Source organism: Lissotriton helveticus, chromosome 8 (assembly GCF_964261635.1).
Source record: "Lissotriton helveticus chromosome 8, aLisHel1.1, whole genome shotgun sequence".
Lineage (NCBI taxonomy): Eukaryota > Metazoa > Chordata > Amphibia > Caudata > Salamandridae > Lissotriton > Lissotriton helveticus.
The window spans coordinates 1591965953-1591992859 of NC_136069.1; the positions used below are offsets into that span (position 1 = coordinate 1591965953).

General features: G+C 46.6%; 1 protein-coding gene across 2 annotated transcripts in view; it reads left to right on the forward strand.

Moving 5' to 3' along the window:
- CLPB (ClpB family mitochondrial disaggregase) overlaps positions 1 to 26907 on the forward strand; it is a 1099187-nt gene that overhangs the window by 116673 nt on the left and 955607 nt on the right. For both annotated transcript variants that reach the window (XM_078658618.1, XM_078658616.1), the window contains exon 3: positions 4038 to 4124. In XM_078658618.1, the coding sequence (XP_078514744.1) occupies positions 4038 to 4124 (87 nt within the window). The remainder of the gene's footprint in view (positions 1 to 4037; positions 4125 to 26907) is intronic.

The window sequence follows — 26907 nt, forward strand, 5'->3', positions numbered from 1 at the left end:
GTAGTATCATCACTAGTTAATAGTAAGGACCGGGAAGAGGCAGTGGATGAGGAGGTACTCCAATATTGTAGAATCGTCACCTGCGGATAGTAAGGACTGGGATGCGGCAGTGGATGAGGAGGTAATCCAGTATTTTCACCAGACAATAGTAAGGACTGGTATGGGGCAGTGGATGAGGAGGTAATCCAGTATTGTAGTATCGTCACCTGAGGGTAGTAAGGACTGGGAAGAGGCAGTAGACGAGGAGGTAATCCAGTATTGTCACCTGCCGATAGTAAGGACTGGGATGGGGCAGTGGATGAGGAGGTAATCCAGTATTGAAGTATCGTCACCTGCGGATAGTAAGGACTGGGATGGGGCAGTGGATGAGGAGGTAATCCAGTATTTTCACCAGACAATAGTAAGGACTGGGATGGGGCAGTGGATGAGGAGGTAATCCAGTATTGTAGTATCGTCACCTGAGGATAGTAAGGACTGGGAAGAGGCAGTGGATGAGGAGGTAATCCAGTATTGTAGCATCGTCACCTGAGGATAGTAAGGACTGGGATGGGGGGATGGATGAGGAGGTAATCCAGTATTGTAGTATCATCACCTGAGGATAGTAAGGACTGGAAAGAGGCAGTGGATGAGGAGGTAATCCAGTATTGTAGTAGCGTCACCTGCGGATAGTAAGGACTTGGAAGAGGCAGTGGATGAGGAGGTAATCCAGTATTGTAGTATCGTCAGCTGAGGATAGTAAGGACTAGGAAGAGGCAGCGGATGAGGAGCTAATCTAGTATTGTAGTATTGTCATCAGACAATAGTAAGCACTGGGAAGAGGCAGTGTTTGAGGAGGTAACCCTGTATTGTAGTATCATCACCAGAGGATAGTAAGGACTGGGAAGAGGCAGTGGATGAGGAGGTAATCCAGTATTGTAGTATTGTCACCTGAGGATAGTAAGGACTGTGATGGGGTGATGGATGAGGAGGTAATCCAGTATTGTAGTATCATCACCTGAGGATAGTAAGGACTGGGAAGGGGCAGTGGATGAGGAGGTAATCCAGTATTGTAGTAGCGTCACCTGCGGATAGTAAGGACTTGGAAAAAGCAGTGGATGAGGAGGTAATCCAGTATTGTAGTATTGTCAATTGAGGATAGTAAGGACTAAGAAGAGGCAGTGAATGAGGAGGTAATCCAGTATTGTGGTATCGTCACCTGAGGATAGTAAGGACTGGGAAGAGGCAGTGGATGAGGAGGTAATCCTGTATTGTAGTATTGTCAATTGAGGATAGTAAGGACTAGGAAGAGGCAGTGAATGAGGAGGTAATCCAGTATTGTAGTATCATCACCTGAGGATAGTAAGGACTGGGAAGAGGCAGTGGATGAGAAGGTAATCCCGTATTGTAGTATCGTCACCAGACAATAGTAAGGACTGGGGTGGGGTAGTGGATGATGAGGTAATCCAGTATTGTAGTATCATCACCAGAGAATAGTAAGGACTAGAATTGGGCAGTGGATGAGGAGGTAATCCCGTATTGTAGTATCATCACCAGACAATAGTAAGGACTAGGATTGGGCAGTGGATGAGGAGGTAATCCAGTATTGTAGTATCATCACCAGACAATAGTAAGGACTAGGATTAGGCAGTGGATGAGTAGGTAATCCAGTATTGTAGTATTGTCACCAGCCAATAGTAAGGACTAGGATGGGGCAGTGGATGAGGAGGTAATCCAGTATTGTAGTATCGTCACCTGAGGATAGTAAGGACTGGGAAGAGGCAGTGGATGAGGAGGTAATCCAGTATTGTGGTATCGTCACCAGACAATAATAGGGACTGAGATGGGGCAGTGGATGAGGAGGTAATCCAGTATTGTAGTATCTTCACCTTGACAATAGTAAGGACTGGGATGGGGCAGTGGATGAGGAGGTAATGCAGTATTGTCACCGGACAATAGTAAGGACTAGGATTGGGCAGTGGATGAGGAGGTAATCCCGTATTGTAGTATTGACACCAGACAATAGTAAGGACTGGGATGAGGCAGTGGATGAGGAGGTAATCCAGTATTGGAGTATCGTCACCAGACAATAGTAAGGACTAGGATTGGGAAGTGGATGAGGAGGTAATCCCGTATTGTAGTATCGTCACCAGACAATAGTAAGGACTGGGGTGGGGTAGTGGATGATGAGGTAATCCAGTATTGTAGTATCATCACCAGAGAATAGTAAGGACTAGGATTGGGCAGTGGATGAGGAGGTAATCCCGTATTGTAGTATCATCACCAGACAATAGTAAGGACTAGGATTGGGCAGTGGATGAGGAGGTAATCCAGTATTGTAGAATCATCCCCAGACAATAGTAAGGACTAGGATTAGGCAGTGGATGAGTAGGTAATCCAGTATTGTAGTATTGGCACCTGTGGATAGTAAGGACTGGGAAGAGGCAGTGGATGAGGAGGTAATCCGGTATTGTAGTATTGTCACCAGCCAATAGTAAGGACTAGGATGGGGCAGTGGATGAGGAGGTAATCCAGTATTGTAGTATCGTCACCTGAGGATAGTAAGGACTGGGAAGAGGCAGTGGATGAGGAGGTAATCCAGTATTGTGGTATCGTCACCAGACAATAATAGGGACTGAGATGGGGCAGTGGATGAGGAGGTAATCCAGTATTGTAGTATCTTCACCTTGACAATAGTAAGGACTGGGATGGGGCAGTGGATGAGGAGGTAATGCAGTATTGTCACCGGACAATAGTAAGGACTAGGATTGGGCAGTGGATGAGGAGGTAATCCCGTATTGTAGTATTGTCACCAGACAATAGTAAGGACTGGGATGAGGCAGTGGATGAGAAGGTAATCCAGTATTGGAGTATCGTCACCAGACAATAGTAAGGACTAGGATTGGGAAGTGGATGAGGAGGTAATCCCGTATTGTAGTATCGTCACCAGACAATAGTAAGGACTGGGGTGGAGTAGTGGATGATGAGGTAATCCAGTATTGTAGTATCATCACCAGAGAATAGTAAGGACTAGGATTGGGCAGTGGATGAGGAGGTAATCCCGTATTGTAGTATCATCACCAGACAATAGTAAGGACTAGGATTAGGCAGTGGATGAGTAGGTAATCCAGTATTGTAGTATTGGCACCTGTGGATAGTAAGGACTGGGAAGAGGCAGTGGATGAGGAGGTAATCCGGTATTGTAGTATTGTCACCAGCCAATAGTAAGGACTAGGATGGGGCAGTGGATGAGGAGGTAATCCAGTATTGTAGTATCGTCACCTGAGGATAGTAAGGACTGGGAAGAGGCAGTGGATGAGGAGGTAATCCAGTATCTAACAAAAAGTGTTTAACATTGCAAAAGAAATCTGCAAGTCAGCATGAAATCTTGCGCAGCTTTAACTGATATGAAGATAAGTTGAATTAGTTTATTTACGTAATTGAGAAATATAGCTTTCCAGTGCAAATGTTCCTTCATTCCGCTGAAGTTGATAAATTGAGTACCAATGTGTTTGGTGATAGTGACACCTGCTAGGTGGAGTGCCAAGCAACAGTGAAACTGCGGTATCAATACCTATATAAAAACTGAATATTAACCAAACTAATTCTCAAACTGCACAAAATCGCCATCAAACGGTGAATATTTTCAAAGAAAGCAGGAATCCATCAATTCAGTATTGACGGTATAATGTTACTTCTTCTTTGGCGACTGTTTTACTTGCATTGGCTAGTGTGAAAAAGGTATCTTCAAAATGAAGACGTTCTGCCTACCCCAAAACAGTTGATTATATTCGATGATAATCAATTTTGAAGTGGCACATTTTCCCATGCTCATTGGGCAGAATGCCTGCCCTACACACATTCTGTGCAAGTCACTAGGCAAAGCTGATAAAATGAATACAATGTCGTCGGAGTGATTATAATGCCTGTTTGGTCATGTAATGAAAGGCAGTTCAATTCCGGGATATCTTGCTTAAATATGCATTATTGTTATTATTGCATCTTAAAGAATGTAATTCTTATTTTGTTGAAACTCCAATTTGAACAAGTCCTTTTTTCAGGTTGCTTGCAGACGGCGTGGATGTTAACTACAGGCACAAACTTGGTTGGACGCCTCTCATGGTGGCAGCTATGGCCAAGAATCAATGGTAGGTTTTAACTAATGAATATTTGTAAGAATCTGCTGTAGGCAGGCGCATTGCAAATGTGTTAACTACTTCACTAGTCACACATTGCCCACCCATACTCTGTTTTAGTACTCCATTGTGTTTTTTCTGAATGGATAGCAACAAAAAAGCAAACAACACCGGGCCCTTGAAACCTGTGGCAATCCTAGATGGTAAAGAGCGTTACAATCTATGGATTTAAAATGGAACTACTGTTCACCATCTACAAAGGCATCACCAACACCCTCCATCCGACCTCTTTTTAAATGACCCACAGCCACAAGGTCAAAAGGCTTGGATTGGTCCTCTAGTAAAGTGCCCTTCATTTCCAGTTAGTAATGGACCATCACTATGGACCGTGCTCCCAGTGACTATCCTCAATAAAGATAACCTTCGGAAGTAGGACAACCCCATCATCTAATTGCGGCATCAATCTTGTGATTTTAGTTTGTAGCATGAACAAATCTATTCCTTTACCCTCAATTCGCATTGAACAGAAATGGCTGCAAGAGCCTATCATGGCACTGGAGGAATGCTATGTTATGTTAGGGTGTTTTATATAGTGCGACAGCTGCCCCAGCAAAAGGGCGTCCTGGCGCTAAAAGAAAGACCAGCAGATTGCAAAGTGACACCAGCTAGTTAGTGGGGAAAAGCAGAGTATTGATGGCCTTGCTAAATTCCAGGTAGTTCTCTAAGCCACGAATCTGCACAGGAAGTGCATTCCAGAGTGCGGCAGCTCTATAACGAAAAGAGCGACCATCAGCCCGCACTCTACGGATCCGGGGGACCACTACCAAATGCTGGACCTCTGACCGGAGGGGGCGAGAGGGAACATACGGTAAGAGAAGATTAGCCAAAATAGGCGGGGTGGCCAAATTCAAGGCCTTGAAAGAGATGCACAGAGCCTTGAATTCAATGCGCCTGGCCACCGGAAGCCAATGGAGGCGGCGAATGGCACTGGACACAGAACAGAACTTGCGCAGACCTAGAAGTGTTCTGACTGCAGCATTCTGTGTCCCTTGCAGCCTCTGAACCTCTGCTTTGTTGGACCCCATATAGAGGGAGCAAGCATAATCCAGTCTGGACAGGACCATAGCTTGGATAATAACCTGACGTATAGAGGCATCAAAGAGGCCCATCAGCGGCCTAAGCCCCCGTAAGAGTCCAAAGTAAGTTCCTGCTATTTTTTGGGTTTGGACTCAATGGTTTAGGGATGAGTCCAACCAAACCCCCAAGTTATTAACCACTTGCTAGGGGGGAGGGGGCGTGCCCAGGCTGGCTGGCCACCAGAGGTCACTCCACAGACCTTGGTCTCTACTGACCACCAAAACCTCCGACTTGTTGGAATTAAGTCAGAGGCAGGAATAGCGACATTTGCCAGAGAGAAGACTGTTAAGCCAAATTGTTAGACTGCACCTTTCATTGGGTAATTTTCAAAACACTTGACCGTCGTGCTGGAAACATTTTTAAACTCCATCATGGAGGTGGTCACCCTTATAGTCCCTGTGATGGAGGCATACCTGATCTTCCTGTTGAAGACCTTATTGACTGGGTGCTAATGGCAGTCAGTATGTGCAATTGTTTATCACTGCTGGGCCAAAACTTCTATTGCACTCCTTTTGGATAGGCAACTTATTCTCTTTGTATACTTGACTCTTCAGTTGTAACTGAAGGAAAGACAGTTGTAACTGAAGGAGAGGAGGAGGGCCCCGGTAGGAGAGGCTCTGAGGAAACTACATTGGCTTCCTAAACAGGCCAGAGTCACCTTTAAGGCCTTGTGTTTCGCTCACAGGATCTTCAATAAGAATGGTCCTGGCTTCTTGCTCCCCCTTCTTACCGCCTATAGACCTGCACCCTGCCTAAGGTCCTTGGGCAAGGCAAACGTGATTGTTCCTAAGGTTCGGAAGGTACGGGCTGGGGGGAGTTCCTTCGGCTTCCTTGCGGCGAAAGCCTGGAATGACCTCCCTGTTGACCTAAGGATGTGATCGTCGGAGACCGTGTTTCGGAAAAAACGTAAGACTGGGCTATTCCGCTCTCCCCCTGATGGCCGGAAATAGGCCCCTTGTAGTTATTCCATGGGGAGGTCTGGCTGCACGGTGGGTGGGTGGTTTCTGGCGCAGCCGCTGGGTACTAATCTGGTGTGCTAGCGCAGGGACACTCCGTTGGAGTAACCTGGCGCTCTATAATAATAATAATAATAATAATAATAATAATAATAATAACTAGGTCGAGTGGTCACGACTTACTCTAGGAGTGGCACTAGGCTTGATTCTTAGATACAGTATGACACATTATGAGACACAACCAAATGTTCAGTTAGTGCTGTTAAAAATAATATTCCAACAAAAATAAATCTGCACAACAAAAAATAAACAAGGTTCTTGTAATGTCTGTGGCTGAGATATGAAATTCTAATCTATGTTTGCTCTCGTACCTCCATCCACAATCTCTCTCCCAGTGGAGTACATAATTATGTTTGAGCTGAAGTTGTAGGTGCTTATGTGACAATGGAGCAAGATGCCTTTCTGGATTCATGTATTGGAGAACATAACTTCAAGTGGGTAGTTTTCCCTTCCCACCTACTCTCCCACCCTGTGTGTGTCTGCCCGGTGTAACAGTTGCGTCCGCAGATAGTCGTGCTCTCTATTTAGTCCTAATCTGTCTTGAATTTCTTCTCTTGATTTTAACTCCCAACCCCTGAAGTAAGTCCCCCAGAAGGGGTGGGTAGTTTCCCTTCACTCTTTTGAATCCTGAGATTAACAGCCTGATTCATCAATCTCCCGTTTTGCGAGCCCCTAATAGCGATTCATAACGAATCGCTATTAAGGACTTGCAAAACGGGATTCATGTAGGAATTGCATAAAGAAATGCGATTCCTACAGATTCCTTATTTGCGATTAGCTAATTGCTAATCGCTAATAAGGAATATCTCCCCTACAGGCCCATAGGAATGCATGGAGAGTTATTCCTTATTTGCGATTAGCAATTAGCTAATCGCAAATAAGGATGCGATTTCAAGGGTGCAGGGGTGTCCAAAGGACACCCTGTAGCACCCCTGAAATGTAATCTACATTGGTGTTGCGCACACACATGTCCAAAGGACATGTGTGTGTGTAACATGCAACTTAGAAAAATGCATTTAAATGCATTTTTCTAAGTTTTTGCTATTTACCGAGAGGTCTGACCTCTCGGTAAATAGCGGCCCAAAATTGCAATTTCGCAATTTGAAAATGCTTCATGAATTGCATTTAAGGAATCTCAAATAGAGATTCCTTAAATTCAATTCTTCGCAAATGTGCGAATTCTTAAATAGCGAATTTTGCATTTGGGATGATGAATCCCAAATGCAAAAATTGCACTCGCAAAAGGCAAGATTCTGAGAATCTTGCCCTTTGCGAGTGCAATTTAGCTTGATGAATCAGGCGGTAAGATCCTAGCCTAGGTCGTTGTCTCCTCTTGCTGTCTGATGCTAATACTCTAGTATTGTTGTCCCGTCGAGGAGTGTTCCTCCTCTCAGCCTTGTCTTCTCTGATAGTCATTGAGATAATTTAGAGCTACTGAGGAAAAATTCTGCTCTACCTTTTCACCCATTGCTACCTGGGTTAACATTCCAGTCAAGTGCTGGATGAATTTGAGTTACCTTACGAGTGGCTTTATTGTTTGAGAACTCCAGCTGACCGTCAGAAGTGCTGGGAAAAAGTGTGACCTTAGAGACCTGTGAGTCAGATCCTTCCAGACAAACGACAGCATGTTCTTCTTGATTTCATCTAATAAACCATCTTCATTTGGAAACCTGATTGGTGAGGTCTGGGATGCATATAGCTGGAGGGGGGGGGGGGATTTCTTGTTTATACTTGTAATCCTTCTAGCCTTGTTTTTTCCAACTTTCTCTAGCAATAAAGATCTTTTTTATAGTGCCTTGAGCATAGGAAGATATGATGACTTTGGTATATGTTCAGTGTTTTCTGGGTAGGTTAATGCTTAAATATCTGATAGGAGCTTCTGACCAGTTGAAGCCGTTGGTTATTAGAGATTCGACACCATCATTATGGGTTTAGTTGAAAATACCCTTTCTATATGGTTTCATATAATTTATTTAAAACTCGTTAACCACTGCAAAGATGGTCAGTTCTTCCCTTAGCCTCAGAAAGGACACCTCCGGGTCAGTGAGGAAGCAGAGAACGTCGCCTGCATATAGTGCCAGCTTGTGTTCTTAGTTATCTATGACTGCCCCTTTTATGTTCGGGTTATTTTGAACTCTATAAATGCAGGGCTCTGTTGACAAGGCAAATATAAAAGGTGACCGAGGTCAGCCTTGTCTAGTTCCTGCCATGATTGGAATTGTTGGGAGTGCTCCCGTTCACCTTTATCTAGTTACTGTTTCTGATAATTGGCCACAATACGTTTTTTTTTTTATTATTGGCCCATGGGAGTCCTGCCCAAGTGTTTTATAAGCCAGTCTACTCTGTCAGAGGCCTTCTCCGCATCAGAGACTGACCATTGGCTGTTTATTAGTCTCCACCGCTTCCGTAAGAGTTACCACTAGCTTAGTATTGTCAGAGGCATGACGATCCTTATAAACCCTGATTTTTGGGGGAAAACCAAGCAGATGTGTGCAGATGTGTGAGCCGTAATACCATAAGAATCTTCACATCGCAATTAAGGAGGGCTATGGGTCCGTAAGAAGAGCAGGCTAATAAGAGGACCCAGACGTAGGGTCCTTCTCTGGCTTTACTAATAAGGTACGGTGCAATTCTAACATGGTGTCTGTCACTGCACTTGTTTTTAAAAAAACGATTAAAGCCTTTAATGAACGGGACTGCTAATAGGTCTGCCCAATCCTGCTTACTACCTATTGGGATTGTTCCCACACAATGCTATGAATTGGGTTACCAGTCGATTTCAGGACCTAGCGCTAGCCCCTGCAAAGCAGGAGATAACAAGACATTGGAAATCCCCAGAGAGACCAAAGAGCCTTACTTGGAGAGCTGATTTATAACAAGCATTTGCAATGCAATAGGTCTCGCATTAGGAAAGTTTGAGCTATTGGTAGTGTAAACAACAATTGTTTTATTTTGTGTTGGTTTTGAAAATAGCGAAGTTAATAGCTTTGTCATTAACAATGCCAATAGTTTTAACTTTCGCAAATGTGATACCTATAGCATTTGTAATGCAATATGTGTTGTATTTACGTGAATTAGATGTATTGATATTACAAATAACAAAGACTTTTAATTATTTTTTTTAATTAATACTTAAGTAAAAGTCATTGTAATTTATAATGGCAATAGCTTAAACTTTTGTAAATAACTTGTGAAGATTATGTTCAGTGTATTTTATTGTGACAAAAATCTGAGCACAGAAGTGAAATATTTACTTTTTTTGTGACATTTGTAATAAAGCTTGAAACATTGAGAGAACCTATTTGAACCAATTGTTGTTGAATGGTTGCACAGATTGATGTTGTGGTGGCGCAGAGTGATGTTGTGGTGGCGACGAGTGATGCTGTGGCGTTTAGTGATGTTGTGGTGGCGACGAGTGATGCTGTGGCGTTTAGTGATGCTGTGGTAGTGCATAGAGATGTTGTGGTCCCCCTGAATGATGCTGTGGTGGTGCAGAGTGATGCTGTGGCGACGCGATAGACAGACAGAGTGAGGGCGATAGACAGACAGAGTGAGGGCGATAGACAGACAGAGTGAGGGCGATAGACAGACAGAGTGAGGACGAGAGACAGACAGAGTGAGGGCGATAGGCAGACAGAGTGAGGGCGATAGGCAGACAGAGTGAGGGCGATAGGCAGACAGAGTGAGGGCGATAGGCAGACAGAGTGAGGGCGATAGGCAGACAGAGTGAGGGCGATAGGCAGACAGAGTGAGGGCGATAGGCAGACAGAGTGAGGGCGATAGGCAGACAGAGTGAGGGCGATAGGCAGACAGATAGAGGGCGATAGATAGATAGAGGGCGATAGATAGAGTGAGGGCGATAGATAGATAAAAAAATGTGTCACTGTCTGCATTTTACCCCCAAGCCCATAATCTTAAAAAACGTGGGAAGTGCTATTTTAATGTAGGACTCCATTGTACTCTATTTTGCCCCTTTCAGTTGTATAAAAGTCCACTTGTGACATCACTTCCTACCATGAAATAGCACCACAGCGATGTCACAGAACAGCCTATTAAATGGGAAGAGAAGTAAGGCATGCCATCAGGATACTAAATCATATATATTTGTTAATAATGCCTCAAATAATGGTAAAAATAAAACTCAAATTTAAAAGACATCTTAGATATACACACATTAGGAAACTGGAAAAGAGATACCCTAGACAGCCTGGCATAGTTGCTCCGGAAGGGCAAGAGTAGCAGCAGATCGCTCCTGGTCACCAGCCAATATTATGTCCCTGTAATCTCAATATTGTGAAGATAACACTCATTTTGGGGGAGTTTCACTTTAAGAGACTGTAACATTCATATGGTGTATGATTAACTAAAACTGAAGCAAGGCTCGTGCTTCAGCGTTATATCCGGTATAAGTAATACGTGGTTTAAATAGTGCCACTTAACTTGGGCTTGGGGTCGGATGGAATGAATGAGTGCCGCAGACTGCTAGGCGGGCGCGTGGCCGTGTCATGCAGTTCTCATTATGTGCTGGTCTATTTTCAGCCTCTGCTTTAAAAATGTGCATCCAATTGCCGGTGGGAAGCACAGATCGGGTCCGATAAGCAAAGCAGCTGGATGCCAACACTTACCATATCTCCCTTCAGCTGAATCCGCGTTACAGCCTCACTCTAACATTTCTTTAAAATAAAGAGAGGATTTTTGACTGGCTGCAGAAAATCTTGGCCATGAAACTGACGTCAATACTTTACTGTTTATCATGGCCACAGATGGTACCACTGGCTGAAACCTAAGAGTATCCTGATGATTTGATCTAGGCCGGCTGGGAAAATGTATGGAGATGTGTGGGCAGGAAGAGCAATGGGCTGCGAAGGCTCATGGAGCGGAGCAGCTGGGGTGAGGTACCGGCATGGAGGGGTGCGGACAGAGACATGTGGGCAGAAACAGGGAAAGGGAACTCTGCGGCCAGGGAACGATATGGGCTCGGAGAGCTGTGCACTGGGAGAAGGGCGGACAGATAACTGCGGGTTGGGAACAGGCTGGGAGACCTGCTGGCAGGAAGATGTGGTGCAGGCATCGCCGTGAAATGGATCCAAAAAAAAAAGCCTGGTACATATTGCTGGTATTGGTAACTAACATACACTGCTTGCATTAAACATGCCCCACCTTCCCCCTTCGCTTCTTACACTCGGAATCCCTCCCCTTCCTTATTCTACATCGAAAACAGGTTGTCCCTAGATTCCATCTGTTTATTAATTTATTTAATGCGACTTTGCTCCATCAGCCTTACCGCGCTATAGGTCTCTTCATCAATACGTGGCTCATACCAAAGAGCGCCCCCAGAACTCCTGCTTCCTTCCAAGGTCCCCAAGTAGTCCTCTCCTACCCTCCCACCAACCCCCCTCACCCTCACCATCTTAATCATGTTCTTGACGATCTGCAGGTCCCCCTGGTGGTTCTGCCCAATTTCGGCAATGATGAAGCAGGGGTGGTCGCCGCCGATGGCACAGCCCGGGCACAGCTGGAACTCCAGAGGCATGGCTGGAGCTGTGTGTAGAGCCTGCGGGTTGCTGGTGCTACAGTAGCCATGAGTCCCGGGCGTGACTGCCAGCCAAGGATCTACCACGGAGGAGAACAGAGGGGGCGGTGTCGCCCACGGGGCAACCTGGCAAGGGACAAAGCTGCGTAATCGCTCTGCAGCCAATCAAGTGCCGGTCGGCGGCAGTACAGCCAATGGCAAGGTTAGGAAGAAAGAGGGGGCGGGCAGACAGAGTCGAGGGCATGACTCACTGAAAAAAGAAAGAATCGCCGTCGCCGCCCGGCCGGAAGTCAGGCAAGCCGGGGGTGGGACGACAAAACAAACCCTACCCCGCACTGGGACGTGTGGGCAGGAGGAGAAGGGCGGCCGGTGCTAGTGGGGCTCCCGTGAGGTGAGAGAGCCCCGCACCGAAGGAAGAGACCGCCGCCTGCAAAGAGCCCCGCCTGGGGAGCCGGAGACGAGTACCGGTGAGTGGGGGCCTTCTTCCTTTGATGAGCTGCGAGGGCTCCGGGGGGCATTCTGTATGTATGTGTGTGTGCGTGTGCATGCGTGTGTGTGTGTGTGTGTGTGTGTGCGCGCGCGCGGCGGGTGGGAGGTTCTCTATGTGTGTGTGTGTGTGTGTGTGTGTGTGTGTGTGTGTGTGTGTGTGTCTGCTTACAAGGAGCCAAGGGAGACAGGAGATTGTGAACGCGCGCGCGACCTGATCCGATTCCGCAAGGTTGCGCGTGCACATCACTTGTCTCCTGTCTCCCTTGACTCCTTGGAAGCAGAAATAATTACAATAGAGTCTTACAGCGACGATCGCTTCGCGATCGCTTCGCAGGTGCGAGACCTAAAAATGGGTGGACTGTGAGGGGAGGGTTTTCCTCCGGTACGCTAGGAAAAAAGGGATTGGGACACTGAAGCGGGCTCACGCCTGGGAGGCCCTATCCAATAGCCTAAAAGAGCCTGACTTAACCTCGGGGGAGACTACTGCGACCGGGAGGTCCCCACTGGGAACACCAGAGCCACAGGTAGAGGGGGAGGAAGAAGAAACACCAGTATATCCCTATGCTGGAAAATGACAAGAGAAGGGGCCGGATGAGGGAGGGGGAGGAGGCTGGGTGTTAGGTTACGACGATCAATTTAATTGCAATCTGGAACTACCACAAATAGGGAAGGACTGTTGGAATCTGATAGGGGCTTAGTTGATTATTGCGGTTAATAAAAGAATGAGCAATACAATGGGGATATGTAAAATTGACCATGGAAACTGAATAAGCATGAAGCTGATTTGAATGCTGATAAGCACTATTGAAGAATGTTTACAGATTTGCAACAAAATGTATATTGAATGTGATTCTCCTTCGAAACCGCCACCTTCCCGGAAAGCTGGAAGCATGCCGAGATCAATGCCCTACTCAAGAAACCCACAGCGGACCCAAAGGATCTCAAGAACTTCCAGCCCATCTCCCTTCTTCCGTTCCCGGCGAAAGTCATCAAAAAGCTCGTCAACAACCAACTGACCCACTTCCTCGAGGTGAACAACATCCTGGACCAGTCCCAATCCGGTTTCCGCAGCAACCACAGCACCGAAACCGCCATCATAGCTGCCACGGACGACATCAGAACCCTACTGGACAACAGCGAAACCGCGGCCCTCATCCTCCTGGACCTCTCGGCCACCTTCAACACTGTCTGCCACCACACCCTACGCACACGCCTACACGACGCAGGATTACGCGACAAAACTCTGGACTGGATCACCTCCTTCCTCACCGACAGAACCCAGAGGGTCCGCCTTCTGTTCTGAAGCCACCAAGATCATCTGCGGCGTGCCCCAAGGATCATCCCTCAGCCCTACCCTCTTCAACGTCTACATGGCACCACTCGCCAACATCGTCTGCTCGCACAACCTCAACATTGTCTCCTACGCCGACAACACTAAACTGATGCTATCACTCATCAAAAACCCTGCCACTGCCAAAACCAGCCTCCACGAAGGAATGAAGGCAGTCGCCAGCTGAATGCAGACCAGCCGCCTGAAAATTAACTCGGACAAGACCGAAGTCCTCATCCTCGGATCCACCCCCTCAGCGTGGGACGACTCTGGGTGGCCAGCTGCCCTGGGAGCCGCACCCACACCCACCGTCCACGCACACAACCTGGGGGTCATCCTAAACTCATCGCTCTCAATGACCGAGCAAGTCAACGCCGTCTCCTCCTCCTGCTTCAACACCCTGCGCATGCTCTGCAAGATCTACAGATGGATCCCCACCAAAACCAGAAGGACGGTCACACAGGCCCTCGTCAGCAGCGGGCTGGACTACGGCAATGCTCTCTGCGCAGGAACCATGGCCAAACTCCAGAATAGACTCCCAACGCATACAGAACGCCTCTGAACGCCTCATCCTCAACATACCCCGCCACACCCACATCACTGCCCACCTGAAGGACCTGCACTAGCTCCCAGTCAAGAAGAGGATCACCTTCAAGCTACTCACCCATGCCCAGAAAGCGCTACACAACACCGGGCCAGCATACCTCAACAAGCGTCTCACCTTCTACACCCCAAATCGCCAGCTGCGCTCCGCCGACCTCGCCGCCATGCCACGCATCCACCGGACCTCCTCCGGCAGCAGATGCTTCTCCTACCTCACAGCCAAGTCGTGGAACACCCTCCCCACACAGCTGCGACAGACCCAGGACCTGCTGATCTTCAGGAGACTGCTCAAGACCTGGCTGTTCGAGCAGTAGCTGCACCCCCACCCCCGCTCAGCGCATTGAGACCCTCACGGGTGATTAGTGCGCTCTACAAATAATAGATTGATTGATTCTCAAAACCCCAATAAAATATGTTTAAAAAATAAAAATAAAAAAAGTAACAAGTAGAGGTCAAAGTAAAGAAAAGTCGACGTTTCGACCCCAAAGCATGTCGGAAGGCCAATGGTTCCTTAAAACGGGGTCTTCCTCAGGACAGTGAAAAGGAGCAACCTCAGTGCAGCCTGCTGCGCAGGCGATGAAACCCTAAGAAGACGGGCTATGTAGCTGCTAATCCAGAAAAAGAGACACACCGCACACAAACACAGAAGTTCAATACATGACATGAGTTGCTGTGAGGCAGGAGAATTCAGAGAAGTGTTGCCAAAAAATGCTACATTTAGGGTGACATCAATCAGTTATACAGTATGCATCTGTATAGTTCTTCGGTCCGATATGGGAACTCTGTGGCATACCCATTTTGTCTTTATCTCTTTAATATAATTCTGATTTGTGTTTTTCTAATCCTATAAGACTATGGTCTGTCCGCCTTGCCCCTCCCTTCTCACAGTATGATTGCTTTATATACAACTCTCTTGGCTGTGCTCTCATCATAAGTTCTTCCCGTTCCCTTTCTTAGTTCACTGTAAATTTGCAAAGATTGTAATTTTATGTTGCTATTCTAATCGCTTTAGATAAATGTCCTGCTCTTGCGTCACCTCCAGGAAAAGATGCATAGTTCCAGAAACAGTTTGGGTAAACTTTAGAAGTGATATTTACAAGCACAGAGAGGATATTGTGATGGAGAACTGGCCCTAATTGGAGGCAGAGGCATTGAAGTCCTTCTCCGTCCAATCGATGGTCAAGTTAATTTCCTCCTTAAAGCTGACTAAAACAGCTGGGCCATATAATCTCCCAGCAATTGCAATAAAGAATAACCTTCTGTGGTGGGGAACTTTCTTCTCAAATCTGGCATATTCCTGCTTAGATAGAAAGAAGTAGTAATCAAACCGATCCATAAAAAAGGGGAGTTGGATGCACCTGGTAATTATCGGTTGATAAGCCTACTAGATGTGGGTGCAAAACTGTATTCCAAAGTCATACTTATCGCCTTAAAGAATTGGATTGATTGTAATGATATAATACCAATGGAACGAGGGGAATTTAAACACAGGCACTATATGATAGATCACTGCTTTAGTTTGTGGGCCTTGTGCAAAAAGGCCATGGAAACCACAGGGAGTGTGTTCTGTTGTTTCGTAGATTTTAGTTCAGCTTTTGATTTGGTAGATTGTAATATGATTTGGACAAAACTCAATCAACAGGGCATTCCCTTATGCTTATTAGCAATCCTGCATTCCTGCAGGAGTTACATTCCCAAAATTGGGCCCAAGTGGAGCTGTACATGGATTGGGCCCTCTCAGAAAGGAAATCTTTAGGCAATGGGTTAAGGCAGGGATGTGTGTTGGCCCATACGTTGTTTTCCTTATTTCTTGCAGACCTCCTGAGGGAACTGGCCAACTCACAGTCATTCTCGCTGAAAATGAGGGGAAGGCATGTGACGTGCTTGCTTTATGCAGATGACCTGGCAATTCTCGACCTGATCCAATTGGGCTTACTAGGAAATTGACTAAATTTAACAATTGTTGTGAGACAAATATGTTAACGGTGAACATGGGTAAAACAAAAATAATACCTTTTGGGGAAAAAACTAAATCATTTAGTTGGACTTTGGGGAACAAGATAGTGAAGGTAGTGTTGTCATATAAATATTTAGGCATGATATTTACAAAACAGTTGAACTGGGCCCGAACATAAAGAAATGGTTGAGACGAGGGCAGCTGCAACCGTAGGGGGCCTAGTACGCTTTAGGAATAGTTTTGGGGGGTCCCTCTTGATCTCCCCTTTCAACTGCATACAGTGCAATGGTCCCCACGCAATGTCTTTATGGGACCGATATATTGTGTTTAAGTATGCCGGGAATATTTTTAAATGCAATCGTTCCGGGTCTGGTGGCTCAGTGGACTAAAGCAGCCACTGCAGGGGCCTGTGTTCGACCTCATGGTCACAGGTTCCAATCCCGCCGGGTCCACTCAGCCTTTCATCCATCTGAGGTCGATAAAATATATACCATTGAGTTGGGTAACAATAAACATCTGTTATTTAGCGCAAGGACACCTACGGGTAACAGTGCGCTTTACAAATACACCTGTTATGTTATGTTATGTTATGTTCCAAGAGATTACATTGTACCTTATAAGCATGCATTGCTTGTTTACAATTGTATTGATTTTACCAAGATGTATTGTTATCCACAAGCAGTCGAATTAATCTGCAAATAAGAAGATATTTGATTAAGATGGCAAACCAAAAAACGAAAATGCCATAACGTACCTGGTAAAAAAATATTGTACTCATTTTCTGCTACCCAATAAAGTTTGTTAAAAAAAAAAAGTATGCTAGGAAGTTGGGAAAGATGTGAGAATAAGTGCTTGAAAAGACTCCTGGTCCTTCCCAAATCTCCGATGGGCCCAGCAATAAGACTTGAATGCGAATTACAGGCCTGGAATTTCCTGGCGCACAAAATAACCCTGAGATTTTGGGATAAACTTTGGTCCTCAGAGATTCAGAAGATAGCAGTCCTTCTCCTTCCGAAATAGGAAGAAGTGAGCTAAGTGGACAGGGCAGGTCAGGAAGCGACTGGGCATCATCGCAGAGGCCTTAAAAATGGAAAAATGTAAGGTGACTGATGCTTCATTCCCCACTAAAGCAGAGGTACAGATGGCCTGCAGAAGGGAGTCTAGATTGGCGGATATGAAGTATGTGGGGGTGAAACCCTCTGCAGTATATATGTTAGATTCATCGTATAATAGAAGACTGTTTCCTCACTTCTATGCTTTCCCCAACCCCAATTTACGTTTCCTTCTCTTAAAATTTCGGGTGGCTCTAAATGTCCCGTTTCTCAGAGTGGAGAAATTCAAATCTCTTTTGGATATGGAAAATAACTGCACATGTGGACTGAAATGTCAACATTTTAATGTACACTTTTTTAATTGATGTCGCCATTCCAATAGGCCTTGTCTCTCCATTTTTAAAATGTTTTTCTTAAAGTATGGTATAACTCACAGTAATAATGCACTTTTGATGAACATGGAATTCTTGGATGTTGATTTCTCCATAGCAAGATTTTAAAAGAGAAACATAGGAATTGTGGGAGGAAGGCTTTTTTACTTTTATTGACGAAGTCTAACATGTATTTGTGACCTAGGCCTAGAACTGGGGATGGTCTAAAGACCGTCCCTGTATTAGTTTCATTGTTAATTGTAATGTTAATGTAAATATGAATCAGTTTGTATTTCTGTTTTAAACACTTGTATCTAAACATTAATAAACATTGAATTGATCATGGGATTGCTTAATAGTCTGCACTGTATACATATTATTGAGCAGCCCCTGTGCCATCCAGAAGCATCCTCTTAGCGCTGTGGGGCGCTTTTAAAGGTGTCGTGCAGGACTCTTGAAGCACTCTTGCAAGGCACTGAGGTGGCATCAGAGATGTAGGTGCAGTGACATCATTGGCAATCAACCACAAAGCCAGCCAGGTCCTCACACAATTGCTGCTCATCTTACCTTTCAACTCGCCTTTAATTAAATTCATTAACAGATCTTAAACATGACGCCAGTTGTCCTTATCCTGCCCTTTAGTTTTCCTCTAAGGCCTGCTATTGCACAGCATCGTGTAGAGAGCTTTGTGGGAGACCTGCAATCATACATGGGGATGTGCTGCATATTGTACTTACCTCAAAGCAAAGAACCTGGAGCGGAGAGATGCAATTGGATGGCACAGTAAATACTTAGGAGTTTAAGAGCTTAAGAGCTAAGGATGCCAACAGCTTGTCAGACCCGCCCCCGGCCCGGATGTGACGTCATCCAGCTGGGGTCATTTGGGAGGCTAAAATCTTGCGTTGGCCGTGGCTACCTTACTAAGCCTGGTGGCCACTGACAAAATACTACCCGGGCACTGAGGAATCTCTATGGGGCTGTCCCCTTCAGTGGCCCCCTGCGCGTGACGTGGCCATCCATCTTGTAGCTGTAGGGTATGATTAGGGCACAATGTGTAGGGGTTGGCTACACAAAGAACAGGTCTCGTGAGAGTTTTATAATAGCGGGGTGGACTTGCTGCTGTGGGTAGGGATGCCAAAGTCAACCACATATCGCGAGGGAAGCGGCCAATGCGGCAAACGTAAGCGAAGGTTCACTAGTGGAGAAGATGGAGCCGCCCTCTGTTCACTCCAGACGCCTCAGGATGGCGTCCATGCCGGTGTCTCGGCCCTCCTGAGCCTCGGCCTTCTTCCCAGGACGATCATCGGCTCCTCCGAAGCACCTAAAAGCCTCTTCGAAATGTATTCAAGTCAACAACCAAATTGAATTAGCCTTGTATGCGAGAAGGAAATCCAATTTTCCAAGATGGGCGCCAGACGGTGGAAAGGCTTTGATGTCCCCACCTCTTCAGAGAGGCTTTCCTTGGGCCCAAGTTCATAAGCTAGAAGTCCTAATTACTTGGGCCAACACGGGATTGTAGGCCAGCACAAAAGACGAATCTCCTCTCTCAGCCGACGCCAGTGGCATCCATGTGCCCAGTTCGTGTGTGGTGCAACCTTTGATGTGCCAAGCGCCTTGACCCCCTGAAGACGTCCAGCCGCATGGCCCCTTGGCCGTGCCGGCCCAGAGCAGGCTGTTTGTTGAACTTTGATGTCCGAGCGGCGTGGGCTCTCTTGTTTGCACGTCTGCAGAGGGGTGGCCGGGATCCGCCTCCGCGGACAATGGTCAGCAGTGGAGTGTGACCAGTGTTGACCCTTCCGAGTGGCTGCTGGAGCAGAACCAGCGGCACTGACAGAAGAATCCAGGGGCACGCACGGGTGTAGGGAGCCAGGGTGTGTTTGGCGGCATCCACAGCCCTTGGAAAGCGTCCCCGTTTAACGATACAAGTCCAGAGTGCACAGCGTGGCCTTTTCAAATCAGCCCTTTTGAATGACTTGCATCAGTCGAACAGCTTCATCCATTAACAGATGGCTCGCCTCACCCGTGCTCTAATGCTTCTGGTATTATATGCAGACAGTTAGTTCTTATTATAGTAACCCTGTCCTCATTCCGTTTCCACGGTATTGGCGCTATGCTCTCTTTGAAAATCATAAGGAACACTGTAACAGTGATGTCCGTGCAGCGTATTGTGGGTGTTTTTCATTCAGTGTAGTTTGCTAAAAATGCCATTAAAGCGTTGACTGTGGCTCTCAGATCTTCCGATTTTAACTGAAAAAAGAGACTGCTAAAGTTCCTAAAAGCTGAACCTCTCCTGCTGTTATCCCATCTTTCTACTTAAGTGCACTGCATTAAAATATCACTCAAGTGCTTCGGGTGAAGCCCAGCTCATCACGAGGAGAAGAGGAGAAACCGCAGAGCTGTATTGACGTGTTCAACCCCACCCCAAAGAAGGTTTCATGGGCGGCTGTGGCATTGGTGGCAGTGGCTCGGTAGCTGAGCCCTGCGCAGTACCATTCTTGGGTGACCTGGACACTGTGCAGTCGTGTTCACGGGCGATTGTTGGCGTGTAGTTGGTAAATCACAATCGTGTTAATAGGTGACAGTGGCAATGTAGTTCACGGTTCACTATCGCTTTTATGGGTAACAGCGGCTCTGCCAGTGGTGCTGCACAACTGTATCCTTGGGTGACGTGGCACGGCTGGGACTGTGCAGTCACCTTCAAGAGTGAGGTGATAGCGTTTTTGGTGCTGCACAGTTACGATCATGGGTAACACTGGTAATCAGCGCTTCGGTTATACATTCGTTTACGCTTCCTCTCAAGTGATCTGATGTTGTGGATAACCTTACTACACCATATCCGACACAGTACACTCCCGCCATCGATGCTAATACCGCGCCATATGTTTTGCTGAAGTATCCTTGCCTGGCCTTTTGACTATTGCTGTGCTGTTCTGTTAAAAATATAAATGTCAATAAAAAGATTTAAACAAAAAAACAAAAATGTGTAACCGTGGTAATGTAGTTAGTACTCCAGTGGTGTTCATGACTGATAGCAGCAGTAAAGTTGGTGCTGCACAGTCATATTCACAGGTGACCGGAGCAGCGGTAAAGTTGGTGCTGCGCGATCACATTCGCAAGTCACAGTAGCAGTGTAGTTGACAATGTTCAGTCACTTCCATGGGCTACAGTGGCAGTGTAGTTGGCAAAGTTCTGTCCTTCCATTGCTTATAGTGGCAGTGTAGTTTGGGAATGTCCAGTCACTTCCGTGGGTTGCAGTGTAATTTAGAATGTTCAGTCTATTCCGTGGGTTACAGTGACAGTGTAGTTTGGAATGTTCAGTCCCTTCCTTGGTTTACAGTGGCAGTGTAGTTTGGAATGTTCAGTCATTTCCGTGGGTTACAGTGTCATTTTGAATGTTCAGTCACTTCCATGGGTGACAGTGTCATTTGGAATGTTCAGTCACTTCTGTGGGTTACAGTGACAGTGTTGTTTGGAATGTTCAGTCCCTTCCTTGGGTTACAGAAGCAGTGTAGTTTGGAATGTTCAGTCATTTCTGTGGGTTACAGTGTAGTTTAGAATGTTTAGTCTATTCCATTGATTACAGTGACAGTGTTGTTTGGAATGTTCAGTCACTTCCGTGGGTTACAGTGACCGTGTAGTTTGGAATGTTCAGTCACTTCCTTGGGTTACAGTGACAGTGTAGTTTGGGATGTTCAGTCACTTCCGTGGGTTGCAGTGTAATTTAGAATGTTCAGTCTATTCCGTGGGTTACAGTGACAGTGTAGTTTGGAATGTTCAGTCCCTTCCTTGGGTTACAGTGACAGTGTAGTTTGGAATGTTCAGTCACTTTCATGGGTTACAGTGACAGTGTAGTTTGGAATGTTCAGTCACTTCCGTGGGTGACAGTGTAGTTTGAAATGTTCAGTCACTTCTGTGGGTTACAGTGACAGTGTAGTTTTGAATGTTCAGTCCCTTCCTTGGTTTACAGTGGCAGTGTAGTTTGGAATGTTCAGTCATTTACGTGGGTTACAGTGTAGTTTGGAATGTTTAGTCACTTCCTTGGGTTACAGTGACAGTGTAGTTTGGAATGTTCAGTCATTTCCGTGGGTTACAGTGCCGTTTGGAATGTTCAGTCATTTCCGTGGGTGACAGTGTCATTTGGAATGTTCAGTCACTTCTGTGGGTTACAGTGGCAGTGTCGTTTGGAATGTTCAGTCCCTTTCTTGGGTTACAGAAGCAGTGTAGTTTGGAATGTTCAGTCATTTCCGTGGGTTACAGTGTAGTTTAGAATGTTCAGTCACTTCCTTGGGTTACAGTTACAGTGTCGTTTGGAATGTTCAGTCACTTCCGTGGGTTACAGTGACAGTGTAGTTTGGAATGTTCAGTCACTTCCGTGGGTTACAGTGACAGTGTAGTTTGGAATGTTCAGTCACTTCCTTGGGTTACAGTGACAGTGTAGTTTGGGATGTTCAGTCACTTCCGTGGGTTACAGTGACAGTGTCGTTTGGAATGTTCAATCACTTCCGTGGGTTACAGTGACAGTGTAGTTTGGAATGTTCAGTCACTTTTGAGTTACAGTGACAGTGCCGTTTGGAATGTTCAGTCATTTCCGTGGGTGACAGTGTCATTTGGAATGTTCAGTCACTTCTGTGGGTTACAGTGGCAGTGTCGTTTGGAATGTTCAGTCCCTTTCTTGGGTTACAGAAGCAGTGTAGTTTGGAATGTTCAGTCATTTCCGTGGGTTACAGTGTAGTTTAGAATGTTCAGTCACTTCCTTGGGTTACAGTTACAGTGTCGTTTGGAATGTTCAGTCACTTCCGTGGGTTACAGTGACAGTGTAGTTTGGAATGTTCAGTCACTTCCGTGGGTTACAGTGACAGTGTAGTTTGGAATGTTCAGTCACTTCCTTGGGTTACAGTGACAGTGTAGTTTGGGATGTTCAGTCACTTCCGTGGGTTACAGTGACAGTGTCGTTTGGAATGTTCAATCACTTCCGTGGGTTACAGTGACAGTGTAGTTTGGAATGTTCAGTCACTTTTGAGTTACAGTGACAGTGTAGTTTGGAATGTTCAGTCACTTCCGTGGGTTACAGTGACAGTGTCGTTTGGAATGTTCAGTCACTTCCATGGGTTACAGTGACAGTGTAGTTTGGAATGTTCAGTCACTTCCGTGGGTGACAGTGTAGTTTGGAATGTTCAGTCACTTCCGTGGGTGACAGTGGCAGTGTAGGAGGAAATGTTAAGTACTTCTAAGGGTTACAGTGGCAGTCTTGCGTCTTCCTGAACTATTCTCCCTGTTTTGGCCTGTGTCCTGCCCTTTGTTATTAATCCAAAGACATTCCTTCCAAAAGTTTGACAAACCTTACCTACACTGTGTGCGCCTACCCTGAATTTGGGTGGCACATAACTCTCCACCGAGGTTTACATGGTGGGGGGTTGTGCCAGTGGAGGAGAGAGGCCAAGGGCTTACACATATGGATTGGCAACTGGGGACTTTCCATGCCAGACTTAATTATGCTTGTCGTCACTCTAATCAGAGACCCTTCCAACTCAAAAAACAGCTTGCCAGTGGTGTTGCATGTGGGAGATGGTGGGGGAGGCATAGCATCCACACAAGTGACAAATTTCGCTCTCTTGAATATGATGCTAAACTGTATGGGGGCCACAATGCCGTGTCCACTGCAGAGACCAAAGCATATTTAGGCAGGGCGGCACTCCCTTGCCTACACCAATATACATGAGAAGCTTTCAATCAACTGATATCAGAAGTTCAGGCGCCTATTTGGTGCATTGTATACCACTGTGTTGGTATTTGTCCCTCAACTGACTAATTCCACTGAGGCACCGATTGTCTTGTTGCCTAAACCCCGCAGAGGCTCTACAAATGGGTCCTCCTATAGGCCGCTGTCTATGTTAAACATGGACTATATAATTCTGAGGAAAATACCTGCACATCGGGGACAGCTCTCGTTGTCCACTATTGTTACCCACTCCAACAAAACTGAAGTCCTCATCCTGGGCTCCACTACCTCCACTTGGGATGATTCCTGGTAGCCAGAAGTACTCGGAACCCCCTCCCCCACACCCACCAACCACGCACGCAACCTCTGCATCATCCTTGACTCCTTGCACTCTATGAACCACCCAATCAACGCTGTATCATCCTTCAACTTCCACACACTCCGCCTGCTTAGAAGGATCTTCAAATGGATCCCCACAGAGTCCAGGAGAACGGTCACCCAGGCGATCATCAACAGCAAGCTCGACTATCCTGGACATGCCCAGCTGAATCCATATCTCTGGTCACCTGAGAGACCTCCACTTGCTCACAGTCAACAAAAGAATCACCTTCAAGCTCCTCTCGCATGCCTAAAAAGCCATCCACATCACCGGACCCGAATACCTCAACCACTGCATCTCCATCTACACATCGACCAGACATCTCCGCTCTGCTCATCTGATCTTGGCCACTATCCAATGGATCCACAAGACCTCGGCTGGAGGAAGATCCTTCTCCTACCTCGCTGCGAAGACCTGGAACTCCCAGTTTGTAACACTCTGACACAGGGCACAAGTCCTAAAAAAAGAAGTAAGGGGACTAACCAGGTTAGGCAGTATGCAAGTGAAATCATGACACGCGCCATTACAGCGCATGATGTCACGACACGTAACATTGCACGTGACCTCACAGGAAGTGACCTCACTTGAAGTGACATCAGATATTAAGACCTCACACATATGTTTATCAGGTATATCATGAGTACATTTAAGCGCATTATGAGATTTGGGGTTGTGCCAAAAAAGTGGTGCAATTGGCATGTAAAATCTGGGCCTCAACTAATACAAAAACAATAGGAGAGCGAGGGAAAGGAAGTGCTGCGTCCGTATCCCCCGTGTAATATATGTTAAACAATGATGGACGAACCCAATTTATGTGTGGCACAATCACTAGTAGGCAGTGTTTGGAACCCACTGGGTTTGTTAAAAGACCCCTCACACACCGAGAATCCTTGCCTCTGTATTTTTATTAGTGGCGGCTCAGGATATGATTAAAAATAATGTGTGATTCAACTTTAAAAGAATTAATTATCTTGTAGTTGTCTATGTGATGGGTCTACATGTTTCAGCCCACGGGAGAATGTAGGAGGGGCTTTCTTCAGGACCGTGAAAAGTGGTGAGTGGCAAGGTGTTTAGTGCCACGTGAAAAGTGAAAAAAGGAAAAACTAGTACCTACACACGCGCTAAGGTGTGTGGACTGTGTGTCTACGTACTTATGGACACTTTTGAAAAAGGACCTGTGGGAAAAAGAACAGCACGGAACATGTATATACACATGGCAAATGGACAGCCTATTGACTGTGGTATTAAGCAACATAAAATGCAATCTTAGGTGCTATGGTCATCCAAACTGACCTGCCTGGTGATTGGTACATATGAACACATATATACATATGGTGGTCATGCTGCATGCAGAAATGGTACAGCAACTCGCATGGTAGTATATAGTCTTAGTGTTGCTATGAACCTGTTATGCTTCTTGGTGACAATCTAGTGGCAACCAGAGGTTGTCACGGAGTTGGCTGTGGCCACCGCGAAGTACAGTCCTGCAGCGCGTTGGTGTGAAAGCTTACCACAGTGGTAAATGAGTCATTCGTGGGCGTTAAGAAAGTGAACGCACACAGAGGGAAACCGGCACTGTGTCGTCATGCGGAGCGCGCAGGTATGATAGATGCATTATTAAAAACAAACAAATGCGGGGGGCGTGGCCGAGCAGACGTGACCTGCTTCGGCTCCCGGTCCGCGCGTCGCCTGGCGAGCTCTACTAGCGGCAAAACTACATGGAATCGTTACCACAGAATGCCCACGGGCGGTGGAAGACCTGAGGCACGCACCAAAGCACTTTGAAGGACTTTTGGGGTCCCGTAAGCTCTTGTCCGCTGCTTTTGGAGGCGGAGAGTGGACCCGGGACCAAGATGGCGGCTGACAAGTGATCGGGTGAAGCGGCCAAATTGCATTGATCGGCAGTCCCTGGGGTGGCGGAGAGGAGCGCGGATATCACGGCGGCAGCGGAGGTGGCGGGGGTGAGTCCTGGGGGCCTGCTCCTTACCTACAGCACTCCGGAGGCGGTCGCCCAGGCTGCCTGACCTTAAGATGGCGGCCGGTGGGACCTCCTGAGATGGTGGCAGTCCTCGTGGGGCTCTGGCTTGCTTCCCCTAACCTGGGGATGCCCCTATAGAATCACGGCGGTGGAGCTGCGGGGACACGCTACTGTCGGCAGCCGGGCCGGAAGCGATCGAGACCATGACTGGATGACTGGCTACCCCAGCGGAGTAGGAGGACTGAGGAAGGCTGCCTGCTGATGTTACCTGGCAGCTAGGCGCCCAGAGTGATCTACCCCCTCCTGCCATTGCGACAGGGTGGTGGGGAACCCACGGCCCCCGGTGGATGTCAGCCCTAGCGACGCATTGTCTGGAGTGGTAGAAGATTTCGCAGCGTTGTTCCCTGCCAGAACGCGGACCTCATCCCGAGCCTGAGTGTCAAGAGGGGGCACCTGCGAGTCCAGAGATGGCTGGGCCGTGTGGGGCCACATCCTTATGCCTTCAAAGAAAGGCCCAAACAAGGGAACTGGCAAAGTGTCGGACTTTTTTGCCTCCACGGTAACCGACCGGCCCTCAGGGGCAATACTGAGAAGACGACCATGGCCCTTACCAAAGCTGATTTACTGTCCTTGTTTAAATACTTCAAATCTGAGCAATGAGCTTAGTCAGGACATTAAGTCTTCTATAGAAATAATAATACTTTACTTGATTTAAAAAAATCATAAAAGGGTGGACTGACCACCATGCCAGCAACATTTCCATCATAAAAATAACACAAAATCAACTTTAAATCAAGTTAAAAACTCATATCCTAAAATAGGCAAAATTAGCGTGTGAGTTCATTCTGGGTGCACATTGTATTTAACTCATAATAAGAGGGGAAGAAGTAAAAAGGTATTGGAGATGGCTGGTAGTTCAAACGGGAGGCGCATTAATTTTTAACTCGTGATACAAAAAGGCGACCGTTTGGAGAGGAGGGGAAAAGGGTGGAAGAGTCCATGGCCGGCCAAGCCTGGCCTATTGTCCGGAGACCTCTTTGGTTGCTGCCCTATTTTCCAGCTCTATGGCGGCGAAATTAAAAAATGTTATGCTTTTACATGAGAGTTCTATCCAAGATCCACTTAGGCATCTTATCACTGCCGCCCTGCAAGTTCTCACCTGGGCTTCTCTTAGAAGTGATTGAAGAGGCGTTTTTCTAAGATTCATAAGTGCCGGGCATATACATATAAG